At 54.7% G+C, this 20818-nt stretch overlaps 2 protein-coding genes across 2 annotated transcripts; one reads left to right on the forward strand and one right to left on the reverse strand.

Moving 5' to 3' along the window:
• Window positions 1–16319: 16319 nt before the first annotated feature.
• Window positions 16320–17544, forward strand: TRIREDRAFT_75985 (uncharacterized protein). The gene is made up of 4 exons (XM_006963188.1): window positions 16320–16472; window positions 16550–16565; window positions 16701–16754; window positions 16875–17544. The coding sequence occupies exons 1-4, from the start codon at window positions 16445–16447 to the stop codon at window positions 17377–17379; spliced, it is 603 nt and encodes a 200-aa protein (XP_006963250.1). The 5' UTR covers window positions 16320–16444; the 3' UTR covers window positions 17380–17544.
• Window positions 17545–17789: 245 nt separating this feature from the next.
• On the reverse strand, window positions 17790–19786 carry TRIREDRAFT_57696 (uncharacterized protein; the record flags this gene model as incomplete). The annotated part of the gene is made up of 3 exons (XM_006963366.1): window positions 17790–18459; window positions 18538–19540; window positions 19594–19786. The coding sequence occupies 3 exons, from the start codon at window positions 19784–19786 to the stop codon at window positions 17790–17792; spliced, it is 1866 nt and encodes a 621-aa protein (XP_006963428.1).
• Window positions 19787–20818: the final 1032 nt, after the last annotated feature.

Consider the following 20818-nt stretch of genomic DNA (forward strand, 5'->3'; position numbering starts at 1 on the left):
TTGAGATTATCAAGCATCAGCCGTCGACGAAGCTCTTTGATGCTGTCGCGGAAGCGGCGCTCACACCAACACTTACAGAGCGCATCTTTGCGCATTTCGAGGACGTCTTTTCCGACATCTGCGCGCGATGGATCCTCAACGCCGGCAATGGATCGCGACGACTCTTGGTTGCATCGGCAATTGCCAGGATTCTACCGTTTGCGCCCTATCTCTCGACTTTTCTGAGGTGTCCCGGCAAGGCGGGAGAGCAAGACGCTGTGCAGGGGCCTTCACTTCACCTGGTGCTGCCGGCCCTCGACGGTGTTTCTCTGGGCTTGGATGCGGACGCATTATTGCAGGCTCTACTAACATACTGGAGGCTTTTCAGCTTCGATTTGAGGACGTTCAGCTCATTAATTTCACCCGATTACCTGCAGAGCTTGTTTGCGCATGAGAGCAGGGCAGTGAGATATCTGGCGATTCGCATCTTCTGCCAGCTGTTTCACGCCTCTGACCACAAACTGGAGTCGCTCATCGAGTTGCACGTCGGCAGTGCAAATGCCATCACCGCTGATTTCGACGGCGCATTGGTGGACTACGGGTTTCTGTCGCTGCATGAGCACGCGCGTGCCAAGAAGATCATCGCACTGCGCCAGCAGGTGAAGCGATATGCTGAAGAGTCTCAAGGCGAATGCCAGCCGTTCCTCCAGTCTCTCACCCAGCATGCCGTATCCTATGGCAAGATTGTTCTCCCACGACCGTCCGTGCCCACGGGCGGCCCATCAGATCTCGTCATGACGGCGACGACCACCAGCAACCTCGAGCGCCTCGCTGCCATGATTCGCAATCCCGAGCCTATCCTTCTTCATGGCTTGCCCGGCAGTGGAAAGACGGCGCTGGTCCATGAGATAGCCAAGCAGCTGGGCATGTACTCCGGCATGGTGACGCTACACTTGAACGAGCAGACAGACGCCAAGATGCTCATTGGCCTGTACTCGACGGATTCGAAACCCGGCAGCTTCTCCTGGCGTCCAGGTGTGCTAACCACAGCAATCAAGGAAGGCAGATGGGTTTTGGTGGAGGATCTGGACCGCGCCCCGACCGAGGTTCTCAGTACTTTCCTACCCCTGATTGAGCGCAACGAACTGTTGATCCCAAGCCGGGGAGAGAGGATAAAGGCTGCAAACAGCTTCCGCCTCTTTGCGACTGTGAGGACGTCCATGGGCATGAATGGACGCGAGAATCTGCCCAGCATTGTCGGCATGCGGTTTTGGCAGTCTCTGTACACGGAGCCCATGGTTCAGTCCGAGCTGGAGGAGGTAGTTCTTCAGACGCATCCAATCCTGAAGAAGTTTCTTCCTGGGATTATTGCTGTCTATGGCCGTCTGGCACAAGTAACCAGCGGGCCCCGCTCTCTGTCTCGCGGCCGAGTAATGGATCGACAGATGAACCTGAGGGATCTCTTGAAGTGGTGCCGAAGACTACAGGAGTGCCTGCTGGCTGCTGGATCGACGACTGGAGAGGAGCCCATCACCGAAACCACGCGAGACTGGATGTTTATGGAAGCGGTCGACTGCTTCGTGGGCAGTTGTCCAGATGACGAGCTCGGACGACAACTCACATATGCCATTGCTGAAGAGATGCATTTGTCCAAAGAACGGGCAGACCATTATTTGACTGCCAATATACCCCCTTTGGAAGAGAATGATGCTCAGTTTAGCATTGGACGGGTGCAGCTGCGGAAGAAGAAGACGGTTACCCGATTGCAAAAGTCGAAGCGGCCGTTTGCAAGCACTTCTCACGCAAAGAAGCTATTGGAGCAGATTGCAGTAGCGGTCAAGCTCAACGAGCCGGTGCTTCTCGTCGGAGAGACGGGTATAGGAAAGACGACTGTCGTCCAGCAGCTGGCCGAGTCGCTTGGTCACAAGCTGATCGCAGTCAACCTTTCACAGCAAAGCGAGGTGGGCGACCTTCTAGGTGGCTTCAAGCCCGTCAACGTCCGAAGCCTGGCTGTGCCCCTCAAGGAAGAGTTCGAAGACCTATTTGCAGCGACGGGAATATCTGCATCCAAGAATCAGAAATATCTGGAGCAGGTAGGCAAGTGCTTCGCCAAGGGACAGTGGTCAAGGCTATCAAAGCTGTGGAGAGAGGCGCCCAAGATGTTCCTCAAGATCGTAGCTGAGCTTGAGAGAGTTCAACTGGAAAAGGCTGAGGCGAGGAATGGGGACGACGCCCAACCTACCAAGAGGCGGAAGACTCAGTCCAAGCTACAGGCGCTTCTGGAACTGAAGCCTCGGTGGGATCAGTTTGCCCGGACTCTTGAGCAGTTTGATATACAGATTTCTGGATCAAGCACCTTTGCATTCTCCTTTGTGGAAGGAAATCTGGTAAAGGCCGTCAGAAATGGCGACTGGGTTCTTCTGGACGAGATTAACCTAGCTTCACCAGACACACTCGAAAGCATCACAGACCTCTTGACCGGCCCGAACGAAAGGCCGTCTATCCTTCTCTCTGAAACAGGAGAGATTGAAAAGATCGTGGCGCACCCAAACTTCCGCATCTTTGGTGCCATGAACCCGGCGACCGATATTGGAAAACGAGATTTGCCCATTGGCATTCGGTCAAGGTTCACCGAGCTCTATGTGAAGAGCCCCGACAAAGACTTGAAGGATCTCCTCACCATCATCAAGACATACTTGGGCAATGGCAGCAACAAGAACGATCAGGCGGGCGATGATATTGCGCGCCTTTACCTCAACACCAAGCGAATGGCGGAGGAGAAGCGCTTGGTTGACGGAGCGAATGAAGTTCCTCACTTCAGTTTGCGTACGCTGACCCGAGTGTTGAGCTATGTCAACACTATAGCTCCCTTTTACGGCCTGCGTCGAGCAATGTACGAAGGATTCTCTATGGGTTTCCTGACACTGTTAGACCGAAACTCTGAAAAGATGCTCCTGCCCCTGATATACCACCATCTCCTAGACAAGCATGGAAATCCGCAATCCCTCCTATCTCAGCCTCCAAAACACCCCGGCGATGGCCGACAATATGTCAAGTTCCAGAACCAGAGCCGGGATCGACAATACTGGCTGTTCCAAGGCGAGGAGACCCCCATCGAGCGAGATGACTACATCATAACCCCTTACGTGGAGAGAAACCTACTTAACCTTGTCCGAGCAACCTCCACGAGGCGCTTCCCCATCCTGATTCAAGGACCTACGTCGGCTGGTAAAACAAGTATGATTGAGTACTTGGCAAACTTTACAGGGAACCGATTTGTCCGAATCAACAACCACGAGCACACTGATCTTCAAGAGTATCTGGGCACATACATTTCAGGGCCTGATGGGAAGTTGCGCTTCCAGGAAGGTCTCCTTGTCCAGGCCATGCGACAGGGGCACTGGATCGTGCTCGATGAACTGAACTTGGCGCCGACTGATGTTCTCGAAGCCCTCAATCGTCTTCTGGACGATAACCGCGAGCTGTTGATTCCCGAGACGCAGGAGGTTGTCAAGCCCCACGAAAACTTCATTCTCTTCGCTACGCAAAACCCCCCCGGTCTTTACGGAGGCAGAAAGGTGCTGTCCAGGGCCTTTCGAAATCGATTCCTTGAGTTACATTTCGACGATATTCCCGAGGATGAGCTGGAGTACATTCTTCAGCAGCGCAGCCGCAACACCTCCCCTCCTGACTGTAGACGTATCGTCAATGTCTACAAGGAGCTATCGCGCCTTCGCCAAACGAGCAGAGTCTTTGAACAGAAAGACAGCTTTGCCACTCTACGAGATCTGTTCCGATGGGCTCTCAGAAAGGCGGATACACGTGAGGAGATTGCTGCGCATGGTTTCATGTTGCTGGCAGAGAGGGTTCGCAATGATGAAGAACGCACTGCCGTTAAAGAAGTCATTGAAAAGGTGTTCAAGGTTACACTCAACCCACATGATCTCTACTCAGCGGAATTGGCGCCCGAATTGAAGCAGATTGCCCATCGGGCCAATGCTCAAGGCGTTGTCTGGACTCACGCTATAAGGAGGCTGTATGTGCTCGTGTCTCGAGCACTACAGAACAACGAGCCCGTTCTCCTGGTTGGTGAGACTGGATGCGGCAAAACCACAGTGGTGCAACTGCTCGCCGAGATTCTGGGCAGGCAGCTGCACATCGTCAATGCCCACCAGAACACGGAGACTGGAGACATTATTGGCTCTCAGCGCCCCATCCGAAATAGGGGTGCAATCCTCGAGGCACTGGACGCTGATGTGACCGAGGTCTTGCGACAGTGCGGCGTTGACGTCTCTGGTTCGCCGGCAGATAGGCTGGAGAGGTATAAATCGCTTGACAGCACAATCCTTGATGCCATCCCCGAGCAAATCAAAGAAAGGATATCGACGAATGAGACAAGGAGCATGGCTTTGTTTGAATGGTCTGACGGTGCCCTTGTAGAGGCTATGCGAGGGGGACACTTCTTCCTCCTCGACGAAATCTCGCTGGCCGATGATTCAGTACTGGAACGACTCAACTCCGTTCTCGAGCCTCAGCGAACGCTACTCTTGGCAGAGAAAGGAGTTGACAACTCCTTTGTTGTTGGTGCGGACGGTTACCAATTCTTCGCCACCATGAATCCTGGTGGTGACTTTGGTAAGAAGGAGCTTTCTCCAGCCCTGCGGAACCGATTCACCGAGATCTGGGTTCCCCCGTTGTCCGACAGCGACGACATCTACGACATCACCCGAACCAAACTGGTCGATGCCGCCAAGGGCTATGCCGAAGCCGTGGTTCAGTTTGCGGCCTGGTTTGGCAGTACATTCCGCCCCATGGCCACTGCTCCATTCTCTGTGCGAGAAGTCCTCGCTTGGGTTCAATTTATCAATGCATCGGCCGAGGATGACGTTGTCGTGTCAATAGTTCACGGAGCTGCCGCCATCTTCATTGATAGTCTGGGAGCCAATCCGTCTGCTATCTTGGCGACGGACACCAACGCAATTCATCGGCAACGAGTGGATTGTCTCAACAAATTGGGGCAACTCCTTGGCCGAGATGTTTCTGCTGTTTACCAGACTCAGCCTGAACTTGAAGTCACCGAGTCTCATCTGACCATTGGCGGATTCAGCGCGTCTCGGACAGCAGCAGCTACGACCCCTTCGAGCTTCGCCTTTCATGCACCAACCACACGTCTCAACGCCATGAGAGTGATCCGAGCAATGCAAACCCAGAAGCCAATATTGTTGGAAGGTAGCCCTGGTGTTGGAAAGACTTCATTGGTGGTTGCCCTGGCTCAGGCTTGTGGCCAGCCACTGACGAGAATCAACCTGTCAGACCAGACTGATTTGATGGATCTGTTCGGCACAGATGTCCCTGTCGAGGGAGAAGAAGCGGGCAACTTCGCCTGGCGAGACGCCCCCTTCCTTCAAGCCATGCAGAAGGGTGAATGGGTTCTTCTCGACGAGATGAATCTGGCGTCCCAATCTGTCCTCGAAGGTTTGAATGCCTGTTTGGATCACCGTGGCGAGGTGTACATTTCCGAGCTCGACCAGGTGTTTAAACGACATCCAAACTTCCGCCTGTTTGCAGCGCAGAATCCCCACCACCAAGGAGGCGGCCGAAAGGGTCTTCCAGCTTCATTCGTCAACCGATTCGTCGTCGTGTATGCCGACGTCTTCAAAGACGGCGATCTCAAGTTAATTGCTAGCCACAGCTTCCCTCAGCTGTCCGACGAGGTCGTTGGACTGCTGATCAAATTCGTCTCACAAATTGAACACCATCTCCTGGTCGAGAAGAGCTTTGGTGCGCAAGGCAGTCCATGGGAGTTCAACCTCAGAGATGTCCTCCGGTGGCTCAACCTGCTCAGCTCGTCTGATCCGCTGCTCAAGACTCGCCATGTTGAAGACTTCCTTGACATCGTGATTAGGCAGCGTTTCCGTACCGAAGTAGACCGTGCTGAAGTGGACAGGATATTTCGACGCGTCATTACCTGGCAGCCGCGCTCTCGCCACTTTTACCATGATCTTGGGACTCGGTTCGGCCAAGTCGGCCTTGCTCTGCTGGATAGGAACCTCAACTCTCAGCCAGAGAATCTTCCCAGCATTGACGTTGTACCAAGGCTCCCCGAACTCGAGTCCATCATGCTCTGCGTGAAGCAGAACATCCCGTGCATCCTCAGCAGCCCTTCTGGATATGGCAAATCCGTACTTTTGAAGTACGTTGCTGCCCTTGCTGGAAAACCTCTTGTTGTGTTCCCCATGAACGCGGATATTGATACCATGGATCTGGTCGGAGGCTTTGAGCAAGCTGATCCCTTGCGGGAGATCAATGCTACCCTTCGGAACCTGCGAGACTTCCTCCAGGACTCCGTCATGTCAGTTGTTCCCGCACAAGCTCCGAGCGAGGTGTTGCGGCTGCTTCATCAGCTGGATAGCTACAATGGCGATAGCGATAGCATCGGGACTATTCGAACCACGATCGAGGCTTTACTTCAGCAGATCGCTCCAGGTTCGGAAGTGTTCGTCTCGCTTTCTCGAGCTCTAGAGACCCTTCAAAAGCCTCTGGTACTCTCAAATCCTCGATTCGAATGGCTAGACGGCGTCATTGTCAAGGCCCTGGAGACAGGCCAGTGGCTCGTCTTGGATAACGCTAACATGTGCAATGCCTCTGTTTTGGACAGACTGAACTCTCTGCTAGAGCCCAATGGCTTCCTCAGCATTAATGAGCACTGCGGCCCTGGGGGAGAACCTAGGATTGTCAAGCCCCATCCTGAGTTCCGAATCTTCTTGACCATGGACCCTCGTCACGGCGAGCTGTCTCGTGCCATGAGGAACCGTGCCATTGAAATTCACATCTACACTCCGCCACCAGCGCTGGACGCGTCCCTTTCTCGGATGTCGCATGTCGAGAGCTCTCTCCAACGATATCTCAAATCTACTGAGTACTCAGACGCTTTACTCTCTGAGGGCGTTGATCCCGAGGCCTGCCAAGTGTCTCTCGAAAACCTTTCGATCCAAGATGTTGCTCTTTTACCCAGATTTGTCAATGTGGTGGCCACTGAGCGCGCTTCGTACGTGAAGCTAGTGCAGGACTTTGTGGCCCTTTTGCAATCGCCACTTGGATCGCGCCTTCAAGCCTCTCTTAAGGAGTTGTACTCGAATTTGGCTGCTGTTACTTCTGATGCACTGGCGTATGCTCAAGTAAGCCTTCTCTATCTGCCATTGTCGCTGAAACTACTGCTAACGATGACATAGCCGCTTCATCCCCTCAACAATATCACTGTGGGCAATATGCTTCCCTCAGTTGACCTGGCCAGGTGGAATGCTGCTCGATATGAGACCTATCGACACCTGTACCAGATCCAGAGCATCATTGATGCCCAGCAAGCACAAGCTCGCTCGGCAAAGTTGGTCTCCTTAAACAGGCTGCAGCGATCCCTCATTAGCGATCGTGTTGCCGCTGTGTCGAAGGACTCTACCGTGAAATTAAGCGTATTCGTGTCCTCGGTCCTGAACGCTTTGATAGAGTTCTTTGGCCTGGAACTGCTGTCTCAGGATACTTGGGAGGTATGTAATGCCGAAGTGGTGACCAATTACAAATCCATCTGCTAACGATCTCTCAGGGTGCTCAATTCATCAGAGCTATTCGATGCTATATCGATCGCACGATTGCTCTTGCGACCAAGAGTGATTTCGACGAGGCCACATTCCAAGCTCACCTGGCACAGGGTACCGCGCTGTTATGCAAGCAAATCCAAGCTACTCAATCCGACAATAACCGCCAGCTTTCATCGTACATTCTGGGGAGGTTGGAAGCCGACTTTGACGGCGGTTTCAAATTGAGCACCGGGTTGAGCATGGAATCGCTGTGGAACTTGATGAGGCCAATTCCTATTCCCGATGGCTCAGTTCTTGACCGGTCTGTTGAGCTTGATCGTCTGGGCGCTAGGTTCGATAGTCTGCGATGGAAAGCTGGGGCTTCCATTGTCGATCTGTCAAAGGCTCAGCAAACTCTCGAACAAGCGTACAGAATCGTTCGAGATGGCGTTCTGACAGCTGACGGACTGGTGAAGGATCTGACCACTGGAATAGAGTCACTGGAGAGCCGCATCGCAGACGAAGAAGCCGAACAGCTGCCATTCTTGGCCCATGAATTCGAGACCTTGAGGCAGTACGACATTATTCGATCCGTCTCGCCTCACATGACGCTGGACAGTGGAATTCGAGATCTTTCCATCCTGTCGAATGTCCCAACCAAGGCAAGGCTATCACTCGTCAGCGCCACAAGAGAAGCGGCACTCTTACAGGCTATGGATGCCTTGGTGCACCAGGGCCAGTTTCCATGGGATGGTAAATTTTCGCCCACGTTGTGGTCAAAAATGCAGGCCATGGGTGGAGTGAACCTTGGATCTTTGGCATTACTCGACGTGGAGCTGCCGGCTATGGGACGACATATTGCCTCGCTATCTGCCGAAGTAGCAGCCGATCCGCTGCCAAAGCTAAACAGCGTTCTTCAGCAGCTGATTTTCGAAGTTTTCGGCGCTCATGCCGCGAGCCTCAAACAAGCTGTTATCCAGGCTTATGTCAAGGCAGAGGAACAACTCCAGGCCAATGGAGAGGCTTCTGGCCTCTTTGACCACTTCCTGCAAACCATTGAGCCTCCTCATCTGCGGCAGGTAGCTGAGCAGCATCTGATTCCAGCGCTGGTTTCCTTGCTCGCGAGGAAGAACGATGCTCATCATGCATACTTGTCCGCACTGGCGTGGACTCACTTTAGCGTTGGAGTTCTCAAGCTCTACGTCCCTGACCGCGTTTTTGATCCTCAACTACGCCCAAAGATTGAGCGCGAATTCTTTGAAGAGCTCCAGAACGGCATTTCCGACAAGATCTCGTCGCTTATCGCATTTGAAAGCAAGTTTACTGGGCAAAAGACGAATGAACGCATCGAGTCGCTCAACCAGGAGCTTTCTAGCATGGGTCCGTTGCCCGAGGAGGTTCAGCCAGTATTCCGACCAGAGCGATCAGAGCTTGTTCGCTTACACGCAGAGTTTTCCAACATCCTGAAGGCTATCACAAGCCCTGCTCTTCGGGCAGCGCTTGATTCATCTGGCAATGACAGTTCTGCTATTGACAAGGAAGGACTGGCTCTTGTCAAAGAAAATGTAAAGCGTCTACAGGATCGACTTACAGCTCGATTTGAAGCATACCAGGACATGACCAGGCCTGCTGCGAACCTTTTGCAGTGTCTGCGTGTTGGCTTGTCGCTGTTTGATGCGGCTGCGGCTTCGTCGTTGACATTGCCTACGAAGCAGCTTCTGGATATGACTCCGTTCTTTGGAGGGTCAATCTGGGATGTCTCCGTTCAATCATCTTTCGAGAAGAGCTTCGAGTTTCTCAGCCTTGTCCGAGTGGCCGTCAACGTTGAAGGAAGCGACTGTCTCCGGCCAGGTGTACGCGAGGCAATTTTCGATTGCTTCCACCGCTTCTACGATGACTGGAGCAAGAAGCTCGAGGCCGACCGCAAGGCGGAAGAGACAAAGGGCAGCCTATACCAGTTCCGTGGTTCGCTGGAAGACGAGGAGGAGATTGACGAACAGGAGTTTAACGAGCTGTTCCCCACGTACGATGCTGATAAGGAGGTCGCTGCTGGTTCAGGGAACAAGAAGGACGCTGTTCGCAACATGTCCCTCAAGGTTGCTGAAGCTCACCGCAAGATATTCTTGGACAGAGAAGATGCTCAAATTTCGATCCGCAACCTGAGCAGAGAAGTGGGTACTCGTGTTGCGAATGAGGCCAAGGATCAGCCATACCTCGACCGCCAGTTGAACAACAGGATGCTCGCAAGCACAACGCTTCTCCTCGACGAAAAGCTCAGTGGGCTGCAGACGGCTGAAAAGGACAAGTCGTACAGCTTCTATACCAGCCCTAACTTGCCCGAAGCCCGACAACTTGTGACTCTTGTTGGCAAGATCAAGGCGAGGTTCCGCGAACTGCAGCTCGTTGACGAGATTGGGCACATGCAGCCGCTGGCGGATGTTATTCAGAGCTGCAACAATGTCCTCGAACTCGTTCACGAAGATCCTCTGGCCAAGATTCTGCCCAAGGTGGAGCATCTGCACGCTCACGTGTACGAGTGGCAGTTTGGTGGCTGGGCGAGCAAGGTGTATGCCGTCCTCTCGCTGTATAACGCGCTGACGGATACCATTGTTCGTTGGCGACGGTTGGAACTGTCTACGTGGGCCAACTTGTTCGAGACGGAGCAGACGAAATGCCAGGAAGATGCTTACTCGTGGTGGTTCATTGCCTACCAAGTGGTCGTCGCCGTTCCTCTCTCCATGGTCGACTCTCTTGCTGAACTCAAGGAGTACGCTGTTTCACTTATCCAGAGCTTGGAGACGTACTTCTTGACGTCCATCGTGGGCCAATTTGCCACTCGTCTGTCGCTCTTGAAGCAGCTCCAGAGCCATCTTCAGCTTCTCATTCAGGACTATCCCACTCTGACAGTCATCTACCATGCGCTCACAAACTTCATCTTTTACTTTGCCCGCTACGAGAAGGCCGCTGATGAAGCTATTCAGAAAGGCCGCGCCTCGCTCGACAAGAAGATGAAGGACGTTCTGCTCATGGCCAGCTGGAAAGACACGAATATCAATGCTCTTCGAGACAGCGCCAAGAGATCCCACCAGAAGCTTTTCCGCATTGTCAGAAAGTTCCGTGGGTTCTTGGGCGTGGAGATGAGGTCTGTCATTGAGCAAGGTCTTCCCGATGAGACAATCTCTCAACTCGCCGCTGCGGCTGGCCATGTTGAAGTCGACGTGCCCGAAGCTGCTGTCGAGTCCTTGAACAAGGCACTTCCCGGCTGGCTGCAGAAGCGCAAGCGTCTCGGCAACGTTGCCATGACGGTGTCTGTGATGCAGAGGATTGCTGCCAGCCCCGAAGTCACCAGCTCTGTTCCCCAGTCCTTGGATGCCTACCTCTCCAGCCTGGAAGAGTCAATGGCAGAGCTGAAGAAGGAGACCCCGTCAACCTTGACCGATGAGAACAAGGAGCAAGTCAAGCACATGAAGACGAGGAAACGCAAGTTGTTTGCCGACACGCTGCGAGACCTTCGCGGTATGGGCCTGCGATACAATCTCGGCCAGGACAAGTTGGCTGAGCAGGAGTCGCTTTCTGTTGTGCTCGCTTCCACCGCGCCATTGGAGTTTGCTGATTCCAGCATCTTGAACGAAGCGGAGTATTACTTCCACAAGACTCTTGATCTTGCTCCCAAGGCTAGGAACGCTGCCCGGGAACATTCTGAGGATTTGACTGGCTCTGAGGTAGCGCGGAGCATTGGCTTCGTCGAAGGGTTCATTCACTTTGCCCTGTCTCAGCGGGAGAGCCTGGCAAGCGTGATGTCTGCTTTCGGTTCCCTCCAAAAGACCATCACCCAATTCCAAGACCTTGGAAAATTCCAAACCTTGGGTGGTCTATCTCGAAGCCAGAGGATCACTGATCTGTCACGCCTGCTCCCCTGGACTGTCCAAGGATTGAAGTTTGCTATCCAACTGCTCGGAACTCATGCAAGGTTGGGCAACCTTGATCACACCGCCGTCATTCAGAGGCTACAGTCATGGACAGACTCGTTCGAGAAACATGCGGCCAAGCTCGGCGAATTGGGCAAGCTTCCTACTCTGCTTACGTCCGATGTGCACACCAAGCTCGAGGAAGATGTCACAAAAGACTTGGACGGCCTTCAATCGACTGTCGACGAGGCTGTTCAGAGCAATCCCGGCGTCGGCTTCATTCTCCAGCAGCTGCGTGTCTGGAACCACATCACCAGCGAGCCCCTAGAAGCCCGCGGCAATACCATGGACCTCCTGGGCTTTGCCGAATCTGTTTCCACGCTCTGTGACACGGTCCTTGTGGCTGTTGAGAATGCAAAGAAGGCTGGAGCGGAGATTCCCCGGAAGGAGGATGAGGCGGGCTGGCTGAAGAAGCATAACGATGCTTTTGTCGCCATGATCAATCAGCTTTACATGCACAATGTCCAGAAGACGGCTGAGCAATGCATTCGAGCCCTGCAGAAGATTGATCTGGGACAACCCCTTGCAAGCATGGCCGCGATGAGCGCCATTACAGTTGCATCGCCGGTCTTGAGTCAATTTGCGGCATTGTGTCAACAGTCCATCACTGTTAGTCTCGATATCCATCGTGCTACAGTCAAGATGGCCTACGGCATGACAAAGGCTTTCACGCAAATCGCTTCACAAGGATTCTGCATGCCGCAGGAGAAGTCGGACGAAAAGTCAGGTGCCGAAGGCAAATTGGAGTCAGGCACTGGACTTGGTGATGGCGAAGGCGCTGAAGATATCAGCAAGGATATCCAGGCCGACGAGGATCTCTCCGAGCTTGCACAAGAAGCGAACAAGGAGAAGTCAGGCGAGATGGAAGATGAAAAGGATGCAGTCGACATGGCAGACGAGGAACTGGAGGGAGACATGAACAGCGTGGACGGCAACGAAGAGGAAGATGATGACAAGTCCAAGAATGGAGACGAAGACGACGAGGAGGATGCCATGTCTGAAGAGGCCGGCGATGTTGATGACCTTGATCCCACTGCCGTTGATGAAAAGATGTGGGACGGCGATGATGAAAAGGCGGAGAAGGATCAGGAGGGTGACAAAGCCAAGGGTCAGAAGCAGGAGGATGAGCAGATGGCGACTGAAGGAGAAGCGAAGCCAGAGGACGGGGAGCAGGATCAGGATCAGGATCAGGATCAAAACCCCGAAGGTGACGAAGCTGAGGAGCCCGAGGCTGAAGAAGCAGGGGCAGAGGAAGAAGATGTGCAGGCCAAGGAGGAACTGAACCGCCAAGACCAGACAGTGGAAGAAAACGACGCGCTGGAGCTTCCCGAGGATCTTGATATGAACCTCGACGAAAACGATGAGGCAGGCTCGGATAATGATGATGACTTGGATCTCATGTCGGACATTGAGGAGGACAAGGAGCAGGAAGAGCAGGGCAAGGACGCAGAGGCAGTGGAGGATGAGGAGATGGACGAGGGTGCCAAGCAACAAGTGGAGCCGGAGACTGCGGTTGAAGATGAAGTGAGCGATGCTGAGGAAATTGAAGAAGACGTTGGCGTCGACGAGGTTCAAGAAGATGCGGAGCCTGAGAAGGAGGAGGAACAAAAGACGGAGGAAGAGCAGGCGGAAGAGGACCGTCCAGAGCAGCAGCCGCCTCCCAAGGAAGAGGAGACCAAGGCGGACACTGACAATGCGGCGCCCAGCGACGTCAAGAGCTCTGGAATCGACCAGAATGCAGACTCCATGGACATGGACGATGAGTTCCAGGCCAAGGCGGCCCAGCAGGATGCCGGCGATATGGGTGACGGCGCCGCTGACCAGGATACAAGCGCTGGCAACAAAGGGGCGACATCGCGGTCCAAGGAGACGGCTGACCAACCCGAAGACGGCGAGGCGCAGGAAGAAGCTCGCAGCGACCCCTTCAAGAAACTGGGTGATGCGCTGGAGAGGTGGCACCGGCAGCAGCAGGACATTCAGGATGCGAATGCGGAAGAAGAAGAGAAGCAGCACGGGCCCGAGGCCGAGGAACAAGGCCGACGCGAGTTCCAGCACCTCCAGGACGACGAAGCCGCGGAGGATACTCAGGCCCTCGGCAAAGCAGACAATGAAGAGGCGCAGCCCCTGGATGAGTCTATGGCGATTGATGAGGAGAAGCAGGACCCAACGAGCCATGTGATGCAGGAGGACGAGGACGAAAAGGAGCAGGATGAGGAGCTTGACAAGATGGACCTCAGCGAGCCTGCCGAAGACGACAACGAGGATGCGGGTATCAAGGACACCGACGATACTCGCACGGGCGTGAAGACAAGACAAGGTGCCTACAACCGAGAGCCGACGCCCGAGGACGACGAGCAAGAGGACGAGCAAGTCAAGAAGGAAGGGGAGGAAGAAGAGGAAGAAGACGTGCAAGACGCCTCAGCCCAGCTATCGACAACTCACCTCTGGGAGGACCAACGACCGCTGCGAGACTTTTCGCAGTGCCTGGAGCAGTGGACAGAGCTGCAAACCAAGTCGCACAGCCTGTCGCTGTCGCTGACGTCGCAGCTGCGGCTGATTCTCACGCCCTCGCAGTCGACGAAGCTGTCTGGCTCGTTCCGCACCGGCAAGCGGCTCAACATCAAGCGCATCATCCCGTACATTGCATCGAGCTACAAGCGGGACAAGATCTGGATGCGGCGCAGCATCCCGACGAAGCGGACGTACCAGATCCTGCTGTGCGTGGACGACAGCAAGAGCATGGGCGAGTCGTCGTCGGGGGCGCTGGCGATGGAGTCGCTGGTCATGGTGTCGCGGTCGCTGACGATGCTCGAGGCCGGGCAGGTGGGCGTGCTGGGCTTTGGCGCGGACGTGTTCACGGCGCACCAGCTGACGGAGCCGTTCGCGGCGGATGCCGGGGCCAAGGTGCTGCAGCGCTTCAGCTTCGGGCAGGACCGGACGGACATTGCGCTGCTGATCCGGCAGACGATTGACACGTTCCGGGCGGCGCGGCAGAGGGCGTCGTCGTCGGGCGGCTCGGACCTGTGGCAGCTGGCGCTGATCCTGTCGGACGGGCTGACGCCGTCGTCGGCGCACGACGCGATCCGGCGGCTGCTGCGGGAGGCGATGGAGGAGCGCATCATGATTGTCTTCATCATCATGGACGACACGGGCAAGAAGAAGGGGGACAGCGTGCTGGAGCTCAAGGAGGCCAAGTTTGTGAGCGACGGGGGCGAGAGCCGGGTGGTGATTGAGCGGTACCTGGACACGTTTCCGTTCCAGTACTACCTGATTGTGCACAACCTGGAGGAGCTGCCGAGTGCGTTGGCGGGATTGCTGAGGACGTGGTTTGCGGAGGTTGCTACTTAGGCGCGGGTGACATTGGTGTTGGTGATTTGATATCTTTGTTACATGTATGGTTCTTTGTTTGGCTTATAGAAAAATAGGGGTTCTTCTTGTTCGTGGGTTCATATGCATAGACTTGCGATGGGAATTTCCGGCTTCATTGGTTTTCTTTCGGGTTTCATTAAAAAGCTATGGAATAATCAATACAGCAATCACGGGTTTGAGTTGCACGCATACATGTTCTGGCATGTCTGAATTGACGCCATTCCGACGTTGTCCGCCTTGCGCAATCTCACACAGACCAGGTACGGCATGTCTTGAGCAGCAGCATCACACAAGAAACCGATCCGACGCCTGCATTTGACTGATGACACGACATTTGACCCATCAAAGCGCCATCAAGTAGTATTTGAGTTTTCTGTTTCCATTCTGCTTCCATGCGTATATTAAGCAGTTTATCAATATACTAGTATGTAGCCATCCAGAAACCTGTCTCATAGGTTAAGCATATGGGCTCAGTAGTATGTATGATTCAGATCCGGGGCTCAAGTTCTCGGGATTGAGAGGGTCCTTCTGCAGGAACCCACCACCGTGATTTGGAATTACCATTTCCATGGTCTACTATGTAGTATGTAGTAGGTAGGTAGTATCGAGATAGTAGTAGCAGGCACAGTAGAGTGGTGGTATTCCGCCTCGGCTGATGGATTTACCACTGAGACATACTATAGTAGCACTACTAGGTATCCATTTTGTCACGGGACGCGCCATTGATGTCCATCTCGCTTGGAGTTGTTTGTCTCATATGTGTAGGTACTACTACTATAATAGATGTGCTCACCGCCGTTAGTGCCGAGGCCGAGACATTCAGGTCTGTATCCGAAAATACCCTTCCATACAATGTTCCGTTTGATTTCTCGATTTTTGATGCACATCGTTTAGGTACTCAGGCAAAAGGAACGCAGCTATGTACCTTATGGAGTGTATAGGTATCTTGACCCCCGGCTCAGATCCCGAAAAAGATCCGTGATGAACCTCACATGTCTCATCAACTCAAATCATTTGTCGCTTCAGCTGCCTTTCTGCACCCATCCGTGAGAGAACTTTTCCCAAATGCAAATTCCCGTATTCCAGAACACGCCCAATTTGGAGCACAATATGTTCTAGGTATTCGTGCATGTACCTAGGTATCATGAAGTTGATCAAGTAGGAGCTAGATACATCTCCTGTCTTTGTCATCTCAGTGCTACTAGTAGCCCCAGATGTAGCTCATACCTAGGTACTTCCCCTCCACACCCCGCCAAATCTCCAACAAGCCAAGAGCAACTATTAAACCAGCGGCTCATCTCCCGTCAACCTCATCTCTTCTCTTTCTCTTCCTTCTCTATCCCAAATCAACTCAGGCTCATCACTCGTCTTCCTTCCCCTCAAATCCAACAGCTACAACAATCCTCTCTTATGCTCCTGCGACGACCAATTCACTCTCTGCTCCACCGCCCTGCGATACTGCCATCAGCCACCATCACTCCCCTTCGTCCGCTCTCTTTGGCCCTCTCATTCTCCAGCTCTTCACCCTCATATAGCAACAGCAACAACAACAAAATGGCGGCTCCCACAGAATTGCGATTCAGTAAGTTCCAAATTTACAAATCAAACCTGCTCATTTGTACTCAGCCGACTAACCAGTTGCCTTTTTTTCCAAAACAGAGAACCCTGCCATCTTGTAAGTCGGCGCCTCAACTCTCCGTCTCCCCCCTCCTCTCTCTCCATCCTCAGCTCTCAAATCAGCCCTTTGCATCAATCGCAAGCATCACTCTCAAAACAATCAACAGCTGACAGACCAACCCCAATTCAACAGCATCTGCGACATGCAGGAGAAGTTTCGCAACGTCATCTACGAATTCGACAGCATGTAAGCCTTCTCAAACCCTCCCCTAACCCCCCCTCCCCCGTCCCCTTCCACATCAACACCAAAAACCCCAGCATCACAACCAAACAAATCAACCAAAAACTAAAACAATTCCTTTCTCAGCGTAACCACCACCGTCAAACTCCTCACATACGCCCAGTCCCTCTCCATCCCCATCCACACAACAACCCAAACCTCGGCCAAGCTCGGCCCAACCGTCCCGGCAATCGCCTCCCTCCTCCCCTCCCCTCCCCACGACAAGACCAAATTCTCCATGCTCGTCCCCTCCATCGCCGCCCAGCTCCCGCCCCAGTCCCGCGTCGCAATCGTCGGCATCGAGTCCCACATCTGCATCACCCAGACCGCCCTCGACCTCCGCGACGCTGGCCACTTCCCCTACGTCATCGCCGACGGCGTCAGCTCCTGCAACAGCGCAGAGGTCGGCATCGCCCTCGATCGCCTGCGCAGCGAGCCCGGCATCACCGTCTGCTCCTCCGAGGGCTGGATGTACGAGTGCCTGGGCGATGCGTCCCACCCGCTCTTCAAGGGGCTCATTACCGTTGTCAAGAGCAAGCTGAGCGAAACTTCCAAGGTCCTGAGCGTGCTGCCGCCTGCTCCCAAGATGTAGATACTCATCTGTCAGGCTTGGGATCTCAAGTGTTTTGGCTCTGTTCTCATCTTGCTCAGGCTCTTGGTTCGCTGGATTCGTCTAGTTGTATATCTCATCTTTTTCTCGTTTTGGGTTCATATAGAAGGCAGTGGATATCTTTGAACAATACATACATACATACATACATACCCGCCTTGGCATCACCAAGCAGGTACATACACTGACATCAGAGGCATTGGCAAAAGATCGTGGACACTCATTGTTTTTCTATTCCTAGCTACGGCAAAGGGCACGGTTGCACGGCGCCAGCGAATCAGCTCGTCTCATAGAGGTCTCATTCACAGGTCCAGCTTCATCCCAAGATGTCGGTGCTGTTGCGGACTAACAACGCTCGACCATCTCTCCTTGTCCCTGCTTACGGGGCGCCTCTAATCGGCTGCGGTCGACGACTTGTTAGGCTTCGCCGGCGGCGTCATCCAAGGAAAGGCCGATGCTGCTCCGACAGGATTATTCGCCGACCGGGGCAGCGACACCGAACCAGAAGCTGCCCGGACGCTGGACCCAGAGCCAGAGCCGGGGCCGGAGCCGGAGCCGGAGCCCGAGCCCGACTTTGCCGAATCCCCTTTGCCTTCACCCGGTGCTGCTTGCCCCTTGAGGTCCCACCTGATGCCGTTCCCAGCAGCCGAGCCTTCGCCGTTCATACTGACCTGGCTCTTCCGCCGACCGAGCTCCGACTTGGATGGCAGCGGAGGCTCATAAGAGGCCCCCGTGCGCGCCGATGAAGATGCCGATTTCTGCGCCTTGAGGACCTTCATGTTGCGGCCTCGCGGCGCCGGCTGATATCCGCTCAGGGGCTCCGTCTCGCGCTGGCTCGCGCCGCTGCCGCTGGGGTTGCGCCACGAGCCCCAGATGCCCGACGACGTCCCCCGTCGCGAAGTTTCAGACGCGCTGGATCCATCCCTGCGTCGGCGCTCAGGCCCGTTGGCATCGCCCCCAGACTTTTCCGTTTCCTCCTCGTAGTCGGGAACACTATTCGCCCGGGCACGCCCCGAGGGCTCGGAATGCGACGTTGCCGGTGACGCCTGGCTCCTCGTTTCGCTGCTTCCCAACTCCTTGGTCGTCGTCGCTGCGGAGCTGGGCGTGGTGGTTGCCGTTGCTGGAGTCGCGGCCGACGACGCAGCTGCCGCCTTGTCCTCGCCCTCGGCTCGGCTGCCGTCGCCAAAGACGAACGGCGCAGCATTGGCATTCAGCTTCGGTCGGTCCGGCGTGGCATTGCTAGTGGTGATGTGGCGGAATACCTCCTCGTCCTCGGGGCGGATAAAGGGAACCCGCAGCCGGTCTCGCTCGTTGCTGTAGAGCACCATCGTGTTTTGAGAGAAGAGGATGTCGGCCGCGTGTGCCCTCAGAGCATCGCTTCCGATGAAGATGCGCACTGCCTTGGAAGTCGTCTGGCTCGGTTTGGTCTGCTCGCTGCCGCAAATCTCAAAGCACACCGACATGGAAGGGACAGAACCGGCAGCCGAGTCTGACCTGCTGCTGTGCCGCGTGATGACGGCTTCTGCGAGATAGACGTCCAGCCTGGCCCTGTACACGCCGTTGACGTCTCGCTGAAACTCATTGAGAAAATCCAGCTCTTTCACAAGCGAATAATCAATGGTAGACTTCTGCGACCCGGTGCAAATGTCCGCATACAGCAACGTTCCATGGGCATAGTCCGTCGTCAGCCAGCAGCGAACAATGGAGGGGACAGTTCCCAGGACGTAGACCGAAGCGGGGAGGCCGGGCATGTCAAAGGACGAGTCGTCGTCGTCTTCATCGCCCGTGGCAAAGTTGGTGTCGAGTCCGATGCTACTAGCTCGACCTGACGCGACAGAGTGGTGAGAGTGCACCGAGTGCCCGGCCGAGCTGTGTCTGCCGTCAGACTTGTGCGACAGTGACCGTTCCATCATGAAACCGGGACGGACGGGGCCAAAGTCGCCAGAGTGCCGGTTGTTTTGCGCACCCCAGTTGGAGCCGTGCAACGCGCTTTCGTCAAACCGGACGCTGTTTGCCCGCGAAGCCGCACCGCCGCGCCGCACTGGCTCCTCCTCTGCCGGGCCCAGGTGCAGAGAGCCCAGCAGCTGCTCGCCCTGCTCATCCAAGTCGTCGAACACGTCATTCTGCGAGATCTGGACAGGTCCTGGAGAACAATGTTAGTTGAAGACACTACTACACTGTATAAAGCCAGCTCACCATGCTGTGGCGTTCCCGCCAGAACTCCTGGAAATGGCGAGTTCCACACAGACTTGAGGGCAGAATCATCTGCCTGGCGCTTCTCTAACCTAAGGAGTCGTTCTGCATGGTTGGCTTGGGCGTACTGGACCTGCTTCAACTCCATCTGCAGGTTGTACAGCTCTTCTCGGGAGACGGAAAAGCGGGGGTCCATATCCAAAGGATCTCAGCAGGAGAGGCCAAGGGGACATGTGAGGGCGCGGAGACAGCAAGTACAAGCCGCTGGGCAATGAATGCGCAAACACAGATGAGGCGTTGAAAGGGCAGTATTAGGCTTAGGTATAGACTCAAGAAGACAGAGGATGGAGAGAGCAGTAAGACAGGGTACAGACAGGGTTGCACAACGTCGAAGCCACAGGGGTAAACAAGAGAAGATGTCAAAGTGTCGTAAGCTTGCGCTTCACGGTCGACTCGGGGCTTGCTTGCTTGGAAGATGCGATGAGGCGTGGTTCGTGTCTTTGTGTAGATGCCTCGAGTGTTGTCAACAGTTCACGACCTGCCTCCTCGACCACATCTCCTTGCCCTAGACCCCAGGGCCACTCGGCCGATAACGCTGAACGCGCGCTACGGTCCAGGTAGATCAAAGCTCGAGCACGTCGGATGTATGATGCGGTCGAGGGAGACGAGAACAGTTCAGGTCAAAGGGCGAAACCGCGTGGCAAGAACTGTGTCGGCAGAGACACACAGCGGCACCGATATTGCGGGTTTAACCACAAGGAAAGGGCCTCGTAATGCCAATAGTATATATGATGCTGTTAAGACGTGCAGTTGGAGATTTTTGGATAAGAAATACTGCGATGTAGGCAAAGCAGAAGCCGAGGGCGAGGACGCAGGACGCAGGAGGCGGAGAATGTGTCCTCGTAGGTATGCGTAGGTCTAGACGGGCATATAAAGAGGTCGAGATGCTTTGCCAGGCGCAGGTGCTTGTAATGCTTCGCAGGGAGAGTCGCGACGACGGCGCAGCGTCTACCGGGAAACGGGAATCTCTGCTGAGTCAGGAGGCGGTAGGAATGTTGGAAGTGAGCCGCATGGAGCACGTCGGTTGGAGAAGCTGGCCTTTGGTGTAAGCGGAGGCGGTTGGGGAGAGAGGGAGAGAAACCGGCGAGCGTTGGCGAGAGAGGCGACAAGGGAGGCGAAAGAGAAGCGGAGAGTCGGATCGATGCAGAACAGAAGCGGAGAGAACGAG

This window comes from Trichoderma reesei (assembly GCF_000167675.1).
Source record: "Trichoderma reesei QM6a unplaced genomic scaffold TRIREscaffold_4, whole genome shotgun sequence".
Classification (NCBI taxonomy): Eukaryota; Fungi; Ascomycota; class Sordariomycetes; order Hypocreales; family Hypocreaceae; genus Trichoderma; species Trichoderma reesei.

Excerpts from the sequence above, each read along its gene's own strand:
- TRIREDRAFT_75985 (XM_006963188.1), top strand. The coding sequence starts at position 16,445 with ATGGCGGCTCCCACAGAATTGCGATTCA. Across the intron at positions 16,755-16,874 it reads ATCTACGAATTCGACAGCAT|CGTAACCACCACCGTCAAAC; the intron begins GTAAGCCTTCTC and ends TTCCTTTCTCAG.